Source organism: Oncorhynchus tshawytscha, unplaced genomic scaffold (assembly GCF_018296145.1).
Source record: "Oncorhynchus tshawytscha isolate Ot180627B unplaced genomic scaffold, Otsh_v2.0 Un_contig_4572_pilon_pilon, whole genome shotgun sequence".
NCBI classification, from domain to species: Eukaryota; Metazoa; Chordata; class Actinopteri; order Salmoniformes; family Salmonidae; genus Oncorhynchus; species Oncorhynchus tshawytscha.
In genome coordinates this window covers 429867-442515 of record NW_024609806.1, presented here as the reverse complement: position 1 = coordinate 442515, position 12649 = coordinate 429867, and the positions used below count along the sequence as shown (strand labels likewise).

General features: G+C 43.8%; 1 protein-coding gene across 1 annotated transcript; it reads left to right on the top strand.

Moving 5' to 3' along the window:
* The first annotated feature begins 507 nt into the window (after positions 1-507).
* On the top strand, positions 508-11937 carry cpvl (carboxypeptidase vitellogenic like). The gene is made up of 13 exons (XM_042318498.1): positions 508-665; positions 913-1094; positions 1564-1682; positions 2185-2299; positions 2766-2824; positions 3968-4047; positions 7193-7259; positions 7541-7663; positions 7857-7988; positions 8558-8656; positions 9148-9321; positions 9685-9867; positions 11440-11937. The coding sequence occupies exons 1-13, from the start codon at positions 661-663 to the stop codon at positions 11536-11538; spliced, it is 1437 nt and encodes a 478-aa protein (XP_042174432.1). The 5' UTR covers positions 508-660; the 3' UTR covers positions 11539-11937.
* The last annotated feature ends 712 nt before the right edge of the window (positions 11938-12649 follow it).

Sequence of the window (12649 nt, the reverse complement as noted above, 5' to 3'; positions counted from 1 at the left end):
CATGATGCTCCACCGGCAAATCACTGCTAGCAAGTACCGTTCGCGCCTGGTTTGGGGGCAGGACTGAACCATTTCATGTAAATAATTTAATATTGAAAAAAATGTACCTAATGTTCTAATAATTGTTTAGGGCCCCTTTCAGTCAGTTAGCTAGGCATACTAAAATGTCTTCCACGATTAGGGGTTATGTATCAATTTGAGTGTAGGCTCAAGCCTGCATTTGGTAAAAATGCTAGTGCCTCACGTCATTGACTAACCATGTGCACATAAATAATTCACCCAAGATAAACATGTGAATAGGCCTACATCCATTTATCTAAAACCAAACAGCTAAAAAATACAATGCCTGAAGAAAACCGTAACATTCATTAACCATTTGGATAGACCGTAAAAAAATGGTGTCGAATTTAGCAGTTGCGAAAGTTCTTCGACATGAAGAATGGTTGAGAACCGGAAACAGAAACGCACCGTTGGATGAGGGACTTGATTGCGCAAGACAGCTTGAAATCACATGATCACTCACCCAGTTGATCATGTGACCAATCCATTTTTGTAACAACAGCGGAGCAGCAACGTGAAACTACAGATGATTTGATTTATCTCGCTTCTATAACACGGATTAGCTGGTTTCTCCAGCTCCAGAGGAGGCGAGCCCCAATTATGAGGTATGTGTGCAAAATAAAACTGTATGAAAGCCTGGTCATTGGATTATGCAGTGCAGTTCTCTCCATGGTTATTTGACTAGGCTAGCTAATTCCTTCATTATATTGAATATACTTTTTTTTTTTTAAATACATGCGCAAACTAGCTAAAGCAGACATGTGAACATTTGATAATGCAAACATGTGTGAGAATGAAATTGTGTTGAAACTAAACTATCAAATGTATCTGCTCTCCACTCACCCCTGACAGAATGTTGAAGGAGACGCTGAGTGTCCTTCTCCTGTGGGCTTCTCTGGAGGCAACACAGTCAAGGGGCTGCTCGAGTTTCTTCTGCCGGAAATCTCACCGTATCAGCATGCTCTCCAGAGGAGCCGACCCTGGCAAGCCGCTCTTTCTCACCCCCTACCTGGAAAAGGGCAACATCGAAGAGGGTAGGTTGGTTTACTTTACTCAGAAACTATATTTTGTTCATTTGTTCAACTGTTAATGCTATCCCTAATGTTGTACAAGGCAGTTGTCAAGTTTTCAAAAAATAGACGAGATTGCGTTATGCATCATGTTATTTGCATCAACACAGGTCAAATCAAATGGATTTCTACAGCCCTTCATACATCAGCTGATATCTCAAAGTGCTGTACAGAAACCCAGCCTAAAACCCCAAACAGCAAGCAATGCAGGTGTATCCCCATTAGCTGTTGCACATGCAGCAGCTACTCATCCTGGGGTCCACGCAACAAAACATGACATAACCGTGTGCAGAACAGTTGTTATGACGTTGTGATGTTAACGTCATGAATGTTACAGTATTACACAGAAGTCTGAGGGAGACTAATCGTAGTGTTCAGATGAAACGAGGTTTGAGACAGTTATTTGAAAGCAATGACCTGTTCTATCTTTCAGCACGGAAGCAGAGTCTGGTAGGTCCCCTGCCTGGTGCCAATGTGAAGAGTTATGCTGGCTACCTCACTGTCAACAAGAAATACAACAGCAACCTCTACTTCTGGTTCTTCCCTGCTCAGGTACACTACACTACAGTACCATGTGTCCCAAATGGCACCCTGTTCCCTTTGTAGTGCACTACTTGTGACCAGGGCCCCATAGAGAATAGGGTGCCACCCATATCAGCTGCAGTGTCCTCTGTAGTTTCACTCGTGACAAGAATCAATAGCATGTGTTTGTCTAGCAATCACCTTTTATCAGCTCCTGTAAAGGAATGTGTGAATCAGGGCACAGTTTTATTTGGATTGTACATTTCAACAGGTTTTGGTTTCAGAAAACTTAACAAAAGACTTATGGGCTTAGCCTCTATAAAGTAAGTACAAAACAAGTCCTTTCTGCTACCTACATTACCAAGGTCCTAGTGATTAAACAGTGTTTCCTTCATAACTGTGTCAATGACTTAGCCACAAGGTGGCAGTGTTGTATTAGAAGGGTTTTGGGTGGAGGCCTCTCACTAAGATACCTCCACTATCCACTGTTAGAGAACTACTAACTTGTATCTGTCTGTCTGTCTCTCTGCAGGAGTGGCCTGAGACTGCTCCAGTCCTGCTGTGGCTGCAGGGGGGTCCTGGGGGCACGTCTATGTTTGGGCTGTTTGTGGAACATGGACCCTACGTTGTATTGAAGAACCTAACAGGTACCAACATAGCCATATTTCTCTGTACTGACCCCTGTCTAGTGTATAATAACATGACTCTGTACTGACCCCTGTCTAGTGTATAATAACATGACTCTGTACTGACCCCTGTCTAGTGTATAATAACATGACTCTGTACTGACCCCTGTCTAGTGTATAATAACATGACTCTGTACTGACCCCTGTCTAGTGTATAATAACATGACTCTGTACTGACCCCTGTCTAGTGTATAATAACATGACTCTGTACTGACCCCTGTCTAGTGTATAATAACATGACTCTGTACTGACCCCTGTCTAGTGTATAATAACATGACTCTGTACTGACCCCTGTCTAGTGTATAATAACGTGACTCTGTACTGACCCCTGTCTGTCATTTCTATCAGAAAGCCACCTGTATGTTCCTACTGTAGTGATGGGACCTTCAGCTCTCTCCATGTATTGTGTTGTTTCACCTGTTTACAGTGGGCTACAGAGACTATCCCTGGACATCCAGATACTCTGTTCTGTACATCGACAATCCAGTACGTATGGCTTCTACTTCCTTCGTGTGAATGTATGAACACAGTTTGTTTGCATCCAAATGGCACCCTATTCCCTTTTTATAGTGCTCTACTTTTGACCACGTCCTCTTGTCAAAAGAAGTGTATTAAATAGGGAATAGGGTGCCATTTAGGACATCCTGTATCAGACAGGTTTGATTTGGTTTCTATGCTGCTTTAATAGTTTTCTCATCAAAATGTGTGTAATGTTACTTAATAGTATGTGAAATGTAACAGCATGTACAGTATGGGATTATAATGTTACCTAACAGCATGTGCAGTATGGGATTATAATGTTACCTAACAGCATGTGCAGTATGGGATTATAATGTTACCTAACAGCATGTGCAGTATGGGATTATAATGTTACCTAACAGCATGTACAGTATGGGATTATAATGTTACCTAACAGCATGTGCAGTATGGGATTATTATGTTACCTAACAGCATGTGCAGTATGGGATTATAATGTTACCTAATAGCATGTGCAGTATGGGATTATAATGTTACCTAACAGCATGTGCAGTATGGGATTATAATGTTACCTAACAGCATGTGCAGTATGGGATTATAATGTTACCTAACAGCATGTGCAGTATGGGATTATAATGTTACCTAACAGCATGTGCAGTATGGGATTATAATGTTACCTAACAGCATGTACAGTATGGGATTATAATGTTACCTAACAGCATGTGCAGTATGGGATTATAATGTTACCTAACAGCATGTGCAGTATGGGATTATAATGTTACCTAACAGCATGTACAGTATGGGATTATAATGTTACCTAACAGCATGTGCAGTATGGAATTATTATGTTACCTAACAGCATGTGCAGTATGGGATTATAATGTTACCTAATAGCATGTGCAGTATGGGATTATAATGTTACCTAATAGCATGTGCAGTATGGGATTATAATGTTACCTAACAGCATGTGCAGTATGGGATTATAATGTTACCTAATAGCATGTGCAGTATGGGATTATAATGTTACCTAACAGCATGTGCAGTATGGGATTATAATGTTACCTAACAGCATGTGCAGTATGGGATTGTAATGTTACCTAACAGCATGTACAGTATGTGATTATAATGTCAGGTGTGTGTTTTCTTGTCCAGGTAGGAACAGGGTTCAGTTTCACTGATGATGACCGAGGCTTTGCTCAGAACCAGGATGATGTAGGCAGAGATCTGTACAGGTAAGACTGGTCACTGAAGTTCTGGGTGCATTAGGCTGTATTTACAGACAGCTCAATTCTGATCTTTTATTCACCAATTGGTCTTTTGACCAATCAGACCAGCTCTTTTGCCCATAATAATGGGCAAAAGATCAGAATTGAGCTGCCTGTGTAAACACAGCCTTACACTATGCACAGATTGTAATATCATTCTATCATATTGATGTGGTTCCTAAGATGGAAAACACTTCTCTAAGCATTGTAAAGATCTGATGGTGGCCTTTCTGAGTGGTGCAGCGGTCTAATGCACTGCAGGGCTTGAGGCCTCACTACAGATCTGGGTTCGATCCCGGGCTGTGTTGCAGCCGGGCCGCGACCGGGAGACCCATGAGGCGACGCACAATTGGCCCAGCGTCGTCCGGGTTAGGGGAGGATTTGGCCGCCTGGGAAGTCTTCTTCCCATCGCGCTCTAGCGACTCCTGTGGCGGGCAGAGCGCATGCGTGCTGACACAGTCAAATCAAATCAAAGTTTGTCACGTCCCCCGAATACAACTGAAACTGAAATGCTTACTTACAGGCTCTAACCAAGAGTGCAAAAAAGGTGTTAGGTGAACAATAGGTAAGTAAAGAAATAAAACAACAGTAAAAAGACAGGCTATATACAGTAGCGAGGCTATAAAAGTAGCGAGGCTACATACAGACACCAGTTAGTCAGGCTGATTGAGGTAGTATGTACATGTAGATATGGTTAAAGTGACCATGCATATATGATGAACAGCGAGTAACAGTAGCTTAAAATAGGGGGTGGTGGGTGGGACACAATGCAGATAGCCCGGTTAGCCAATGTGCTGGAGCACTGGTTGGTCGGCCCAATTGAGGTAGTATGTACATGAATGTATAGTTAAAGTGACTATGCATATATGATGAACAGAGGAGCAGCAGCGTAAAAAGAGCAGTTGGGGGAGAGGAACACAATGCAAATAGTCCGGGTAGCCATGTGATTACCTGTTCAGGAGTCTTATGGCTTGGTGGTAAAAACTGTTGAAGCCTTTTTGTCCTAGACTTGGCACTCCAGGAACGCTTGCCATGAGGTAGTAGACAGTCTATGACTGGGGTGGCTGGGGTCTTTGACAATTTTTAGGGCCTTTCTCTGACACCGCCTGGTGTAGAGGTCCTGGATGGCAGGCAGCTTAGCCCCAGTGATGTACTGGGCCGTATGCACTACCCTCTGTAGTGCCTTGCGGTCAGAGGCCGAGAAAATTCCGTACCAAGCAGTGATGCAACCAGTGAGGTTGCATCCAACTGATGTTGCAGCTGTAGAACCTTTTGAGGATCTCAGGACCCATGCCAAATCTTTTTCGTTTGCTGAGGGGAAATAGGCTTTGTCGTGCCCTTTTCACGACTGTCTTGGTGTGTTTGGACTATTCTAGTTTGTTGTTGATGTGGACGCCAAGGAACTTGACGCTCTCAACCTGCTCCACTACAGCCCCGTTGATGAGAATGGGGACGTGCTCGGTCCTCCTTTTCCTGTAGTCCACAATCATCTTCTTAGTCTTGGTTACATTGAGGGATAGGTTGTTATTCTGGCACCATCCGGCCAGGTCTCTGACCTCCTCCCTATAGGCTGTCTCTTCGTTGTCGGTGATCAGGCGGTTGTGTCGTCTGTAAACTTAATGATGGTGTTTGAGTCGTGCCTGGCCATGCAGTCGTGGGTGAACAGGGAGTACTGGAGGGGACTGAGCACGCACCCCTGTGGAGCTCCAGTGTTGACGATCAGCGTTGCAGATGTGTTGCTACCTACCCTCACCACCTGGGGGTGTCCCGTCAAGAAGTCCAGGATCCAGTTGCAGAGGAAGGTGTTTAGTCCCAGGATCCTTAGCTTAGTGATGAGCTTTGAGGGTACTATGGTGTTGAACGCTGAGCTGTATCAATGAATAGCATTCTCACATAAGTCTTCCTTTTGTCCAGGTGGGAAAGGGCAGTGTGGAGTGCAATAGAGATTGCATCATCTGTGGATCTGTTTGGGTGGTATGCAAATTGGAGTGGTTCTAGGGTTTCTGGGATAGTGGTGTTGATGTGAGCCATTACCAACCTTTCAAAGCACTTCATGGCTACGGACGTGAGTGGTACGGGTCTGTGGTCATTTAGGCAGGTTGCCTTAGTGTTCTTGGGCACAGGGACTATGGTGGTCTGCTTGAAACATGTTGGTATTAGACTCAATCAGGGACATGTTGAAAATGTCAGTGAAGCCACTGCCAGGTGGTCAGCACGTGCCCGGAGCACACGTCCTGGTAATCCGTCTGGCCCCGCAGTCTTGTGTATGTTGACCTGTTTAAAGGTCTTACTCATGTCGGCTACGGAGAGGGTGATCACACAGTCGTCCGGAACAGCTGATGCTCTTGTGCATTCCTCAGTCTTGCTTGCCTTGAAGCGAGCATAGAAGTGATTTAGCTCGTCTGGTAGGCTCGTGTCACTGGGCAGCTCGCGGCTGTCCCTTTCTAGTCTGTAATAGTTAGCAAGCCCTGCCACATAAGATGAGCGTCGGACCCGGTGTATATGATTCAATCTTAGCCCTGTATTAACGCTTTGCCTGTTTGATGGTTGACGGCATAGCAGGATTTCTTGTAAGCTTCCGGGTTAGAGTCCCGCACCTTGAAAGCGGCAGTTATACAGTGTTTCCTCTGACACATTGGTGCGGCTGGCTTCCGGATTAAGTGAGCAGTGTGGCAAGAAGCAGTGCGGCTTGGCAGGGTCGTGTTTCGGAGGACGCATGTCCAATGTACATCTAGGACCTTGGTTATGTCATCATGGCATCATGGTCTCTGGTCAATGTACAGTTTTGCAATTTTGCACGCCCAATTTTTCAGTTTTTGATTTGTTAAAAAAGTTTGAAATATCCAATAAATGTCGTTCCACTTCATGATTGTGTCCCACTTGTTGTTGATTCTTCACAAAAAAATACAGTTTTATATCTTTATGTTTGAAGCCTGAAATGTGGCAAAAGGTCGCAAAGTTCAAGGGGGCCGAATACTTTCGCAAGGCACTGTACATCTAGGACCTTGGTTATGTCACATGGCATCATGGTCTCTGGTCAATGTACATCTAGGACCTTGGTTATGTCACATGGCATCCATTGTTTTTCTCATCTTGTGTCTTTGTCCTCTAGCGCATTGACTCAGTTCTTCCAGATCTTCTCTGAGTATCAGTCCAATGACTTCTATGCTACAGGAGAGGTGAGTTTGGTTCTAGTCTCCACATCTGTGTTCCACATAACATTACACAACTTCCCTACATCCTAGTTGGCAAATTCCCCAAATCCTAGCTACAAAGACATCTGCTTTTTATTCCCTTTTATGATGCTGAACAAGGTCTTAAAATGGTTATTTTAGGGTCTCTGCTATAGCAACAAGAATAATCTTTGCACTTAAATGCATAATAACATAAAATTGAAATGACTTTCTGCAATCAGAACACAGACACTAAAGTTGATTGGAATTGTCCTCTATGTCCTCAGTCCTATGCAGGAAAGTATGTCCCAGCCATTGGTTACTACATCCATAAGCATAACCCCATTGCTAAGGTGAAGATCAACTTCAAGGGAGTTGCCATTGGAGACGGCCTCTGTGACCCAGAGCTGGTCGGTTGTGTTTTAATACACCGTGATTTCAACTTTACTCAGCTTTGTTTGACACTTCTGATTTAATATGAAATAAATCAGTAATATCATTTAAAATATATTATTATATCTCCAGGATGAACAAAAAAATGGTTGTTTTTGTTCTTCATTTGCTCTTTCCCTTGGTCTCACCTGTTCTGTCTCTCTCTCTCAGATGCTGGGAGGGTATGGTGACTTCCTGTACCAGACAGGTCTGATAGACATGCTCCAGAAGCAGTATGTTGAGCAGCAGACAGCCAGCGGGGTGCAGCTCATCCAGCAGGAGAAATGGGTGGCGGCCTTTGAGGTAAGACACTGACTGCATCTGCTAACACAATAACCTGTGTGTTTGTTGTCCACTCTACATATCTGAATGTCTGGCAGTCATTCTTTCAAGGCCTCCAACTTCCTGGTACGTTCTTCCACTGTCCTCTTGTCCTGCAGGTATTTGACAGCTTGCTGAATGGTGACATTCTACCGTACCCCTCGTTCTTCCACTGTCCTCTTGTCCTGCAGGTATTTGACAGCTTGCTGAATGGTGACATTCTGCCGTACCCCTCGTTCTTCCACTGTCCTCTTGTCCTGCAGGTATTTGACAGCTTGCTGAATGGTGACATTCTGCCGTACCCCTCGTTCTTCCACTGTCCTCTTGTCCTGCAGGTATTTGACAGCTTGCTGAATGGTGACATTCTACCGTACCCCTCGTTCTTCCACTGTCCTCTTGTCCTGCAGGTATTTGACAGCTTGCTGAATGGTGACATTCTACCGTACCCCTCGTTCTTCCACTGTCCTCTTGTCCTGCAGGTATTTGACAGCTTGCTGAATGGTGACATTCTACCGTACCCCTCGTTCTTCCACTGTCCTCTTGTCCTGCAGGTATTTGACAGCTTGCTGAATGGTGACATTCTGCCGTACCCCTCGTTCTTCCAGAACGCCACTGGCTGCACCAACTACTTCAATTACTTGCAGTGTCAGGTAGGTACACAGAGCGAGGCTTACACAGACACCCAGCTGATTGAATAAAGGTCAGGTAGGTACACAGAGCGAGGCTTACACAGACACCCAGCTGATTGAATAAAGGTCAGGTAGGTACACAGAGCGAGGCTTACACAGACACCCAGCTGATTGAATAAAGGTCAGGTAGGTACACAGAGCGAGGCTTACACAGACACCCAGCTGTTTGAATAAAGGTCCAGTTATATTACCCAGGGAAGATTTCCTGAATGAAATGTGTCTTACAAGACTTATGTAACGGATGTGAAACGCTAGCTTAGTTAGCGGTGGTGCGGCTTTTGTGGAGCGATGGGTAACGATGCTTCGTGGGTAACTGTTGTTGATGTGTGCAGAGGGTCCCTGGTTCGCGCCCGGGTATGGGCGAGGGGACGGTTTAAAGTTCCACTGTTACACTTACACACAGATGCACGTTTTAATAATAAAATGTTATTTTATGGTTCTCTATGCTACAGGAGCCTGCAGATCAGGAGTATTTCTCCCAGTTTGTGACGCTGGCAGAGGTGCGGCGCTCCATCCACGTGGGGAACCTGACGTTCCACGACGGCTCGGAGGTGGAGAAACACCTGCTGCAGGACGTCATGAAGAGCATCAAACCCTGGCTCGCCACGCTCATGGACAACTACAGGGTGAGACTAGAGTCGATGCCCATCTAGCACTCAGACATGCTTCTATTAACAGCACAGATATATAATATATGCCATTTAGCAGACGCTTTTATCCAGAGACACTGACGCGTGCGTCCATTTTATGTATGGGTGGCCCAGGGAATCTAACCCACAATCCTTGCTCTGCGAGCGGCGTGCTCTACCAACTGAGCCATGGTTTAACTTTGGTTTACAGTATCCGTCACGAGCTACGGCGTCCGTCTCGAGCTACGGCGTCCGTCACTAACTCCTCTCCTCAGCTATTGCTTGGACCACTATACTGTAATCATTAAATGAATGCCTTATCTGTGTTTCTCTCTTTCTTCTGTACACACACACACACAGGTGTTGATTTACAGTGGTCAGCTGGATGTGATTGTGGCGGCCCCCCTGACCGAGAGGTTCCTGCCCACGGTGAACTGGACCGGGGCTGATGAGTTCAACAAAGCCTCTCGCTTCCATTGGAAGATCCAGCCAGAGGACACAGAGGTGGCTGGATATGTTCGCCAAGTAGGGGAATTCTACCAGGTGAGTACTGCATGTCTGTGTCCAGGGGTCCGATTCACAAAAACCTTCTTCAGAAGACATTTCTTCTTAGCTGCCATTTTGTTTCCTTAACTATAGACTTAAGAAGAAAGTTAAGCAAAGTTGCTATTCCTCAAAAAGGATCGAGGAAATTCTCTTGCACTATTTCTTATGTTTCTCCTGAAGCAAAAAGTTCAGAAATTAGATTCTTGAAAATAAAGTTCTTGGAAGTGTTGTTGCATTCTGAGATGGCTGAACCCTGGTCTTAACCTCAGGGCAGTGAGAGAAACAGCTCATTAAAGCAATTGAACATGTTTAATTCACTCACAAACTTCATCTGAAAGTTTCAGTATTTATTATTTTAAACCCAAGAACATGTTTTAGAAGAGTAATCTCAGTTGGAAATTTGCTAACATGATTGCCATTGCTAGCCAGATAGCTAGCTAAATCGGGTGCCTAGCAACAAACATCGTAAGAAGATACAGTTGAAGTCAGAAGTTTACATACACTTAAGTTGGAGTCATTAAAACTCGTTTTTCAACCACTCCACAAACTTCTTGTCAACAAACTATAGTTTTGGCAAGTCAGTTAGGACATCTACTTTGCATGACACAAGTAATTTTTCCAACAATTGTTTAGACAGATTATTTCGCTTATAATTCCCTGTATCACAATTCCAGTGGGTCAGAAGTTTACATACACTAAGTTGACTGTGCCTGGAAAATTCCACAAAATGATGTCATGGCTTTAGAAGCTTCTGATAGGCTAATTGACATAATTTGAGTCAATTGGAGGTGTAACTGTGGATGTATTTCAAGGCCTGCCTTGAAACTCAGTGCCTCTCTGCTTGACATCATGGGAAAATCAAAAGAAATCAGCCAAGACCTCAGAAAAAAAAATTGTAGACCTCCACAAGTCTGGTTCATCCTTGGAGCAATTTCCAAATGCCTGAAGGTACCACATTGATATGTACAAACAATAGTACGCAAGTATAAACACCATGGGACCACGCAGCCGTCATACAGCTCAGGAATGAGACGCGTTCTGTCTCCTAGAGATGAACGTACTTTAGTGCGAAAAGTGCAAATCAATCCCAGAACAACAGCAAAGGACCTTGTGAAGATGCTGGAGGAAACATGTAGGAAAGTATCTATATCCACAGTAAAGTGAGTCCTATATCGACATAACCTGAAAGGCCACTCAACAAAGAAGAAGCCACTGCTCTTAAGTTATTGTGTAAGAAGTGTTTTGTGAATCTGGGCCCAGGACTTTACTGGGTATTCAGGGCATTTGGCCACCCTTTAAAATGGAAAATGTTAACATAGCATTACTAAACATAATGTGAGTAATTTAGCAGTAGATCTCATGCAGAACACCTTAGTCAGTGCATTCAACTAAGTTTAGTAGGAAAAAAACAAGCACGTGACAATTATTGCAAGTAGAGTCTTCTTCAAAATCGCTGTGCCAGGAAGATACGATCAACTTTATGGACACCAGGTGGGAACACAGTGCTGCTGATGGGGAAACTGGTTCACATGCTAAACCTGTCTGTCTGTTTGTCTCCTTGTCATGCAGGTGATTATACGAGGGGGAGGACACATACTACCATACGACCAACCACAGAGGTCCTTTGATATGATTGACAGATTCCTCTCAACACAGGGATTTATTTAAGTGGGCGGGACTGAGCAGGAACACAGTTGATCTGAGTTCTTCCACCTTTTGATTCGGAGTGTCTCCAGATTCCCAGTGGCTGTTTATTTCAAACACAATTATACATGGTAGAGGTCTATCACCTAGAAAGGAATACATGTCATGGATAGAGACGTCTGGACAGCCATGCTGCCTTCATCAGACTTTAATGACCTCCTAAATCCTACTTTAACCCTCAGATTCTGACTGCACTCTGATGCACTGCCAATGAATCCTCATGTTTGCTATTCTGTGGATCTGTCAAAATGAGTATTTTTTTTGACTGGGGAATAATGATTTATGCTGCACATGATCAATGTATGATTTAAGATGAAGAGATGGCATACAATGCAATTGTAATAAAAAAATAAATGAAACCAACATGGGTCCGTCAAACAAGTTCAATGCATGAACACCAGAGGGCGCTGGTGTTTGAAATACTGTAAATGCCCGGTGGTGTTGTCCCTTGTAAATGCAACAAAGTTACTGAATAGTTTCTCTTATACAACTTTGGTAAAAGTTCTCCAACTTCAGATAATGACCAAGACCTTTTTTATTCTACCTGTCAGATGATTCAGTCATACTCAACCATCCTGTTTAATCAAAAAAATAACAATTCAACTCTGAATAGGCTGCAATACCTACCTCTGTTTAGGTAATAGTAGGTACTACTCCGAGAACTCAATAACCTCTACAGACAATCATGGCAGACTGTTTTAGAAAGTACTAACCAGTAACAGAGAAACAGGCTGGCATGATCATCTGGTGGTTTGGGCAGTGAGATGACTACTCCTTGCTCTGTCACGTACCAAGGCAAAACATCATGCTACTTATCAGCTCATTAAACTTAATTTAAGAAGTCTAGACATCTCCATAGTTCTTGATGGTTTTAGAACATTTAAACACAGAACTATTTAATGAGAAATCAATGGTCAGGGCTTTATATTGGAAGACCATGTGTATTATTGGTCACTAAGGAGTTGCTTCAGCCTCAGATCTATCAGGACATGCTCCCCTTGCCACATATTCACACACATCCTGATTACAGTACAGTACCATGAACATGTGCTCTACTGTATATGTAGATACACTG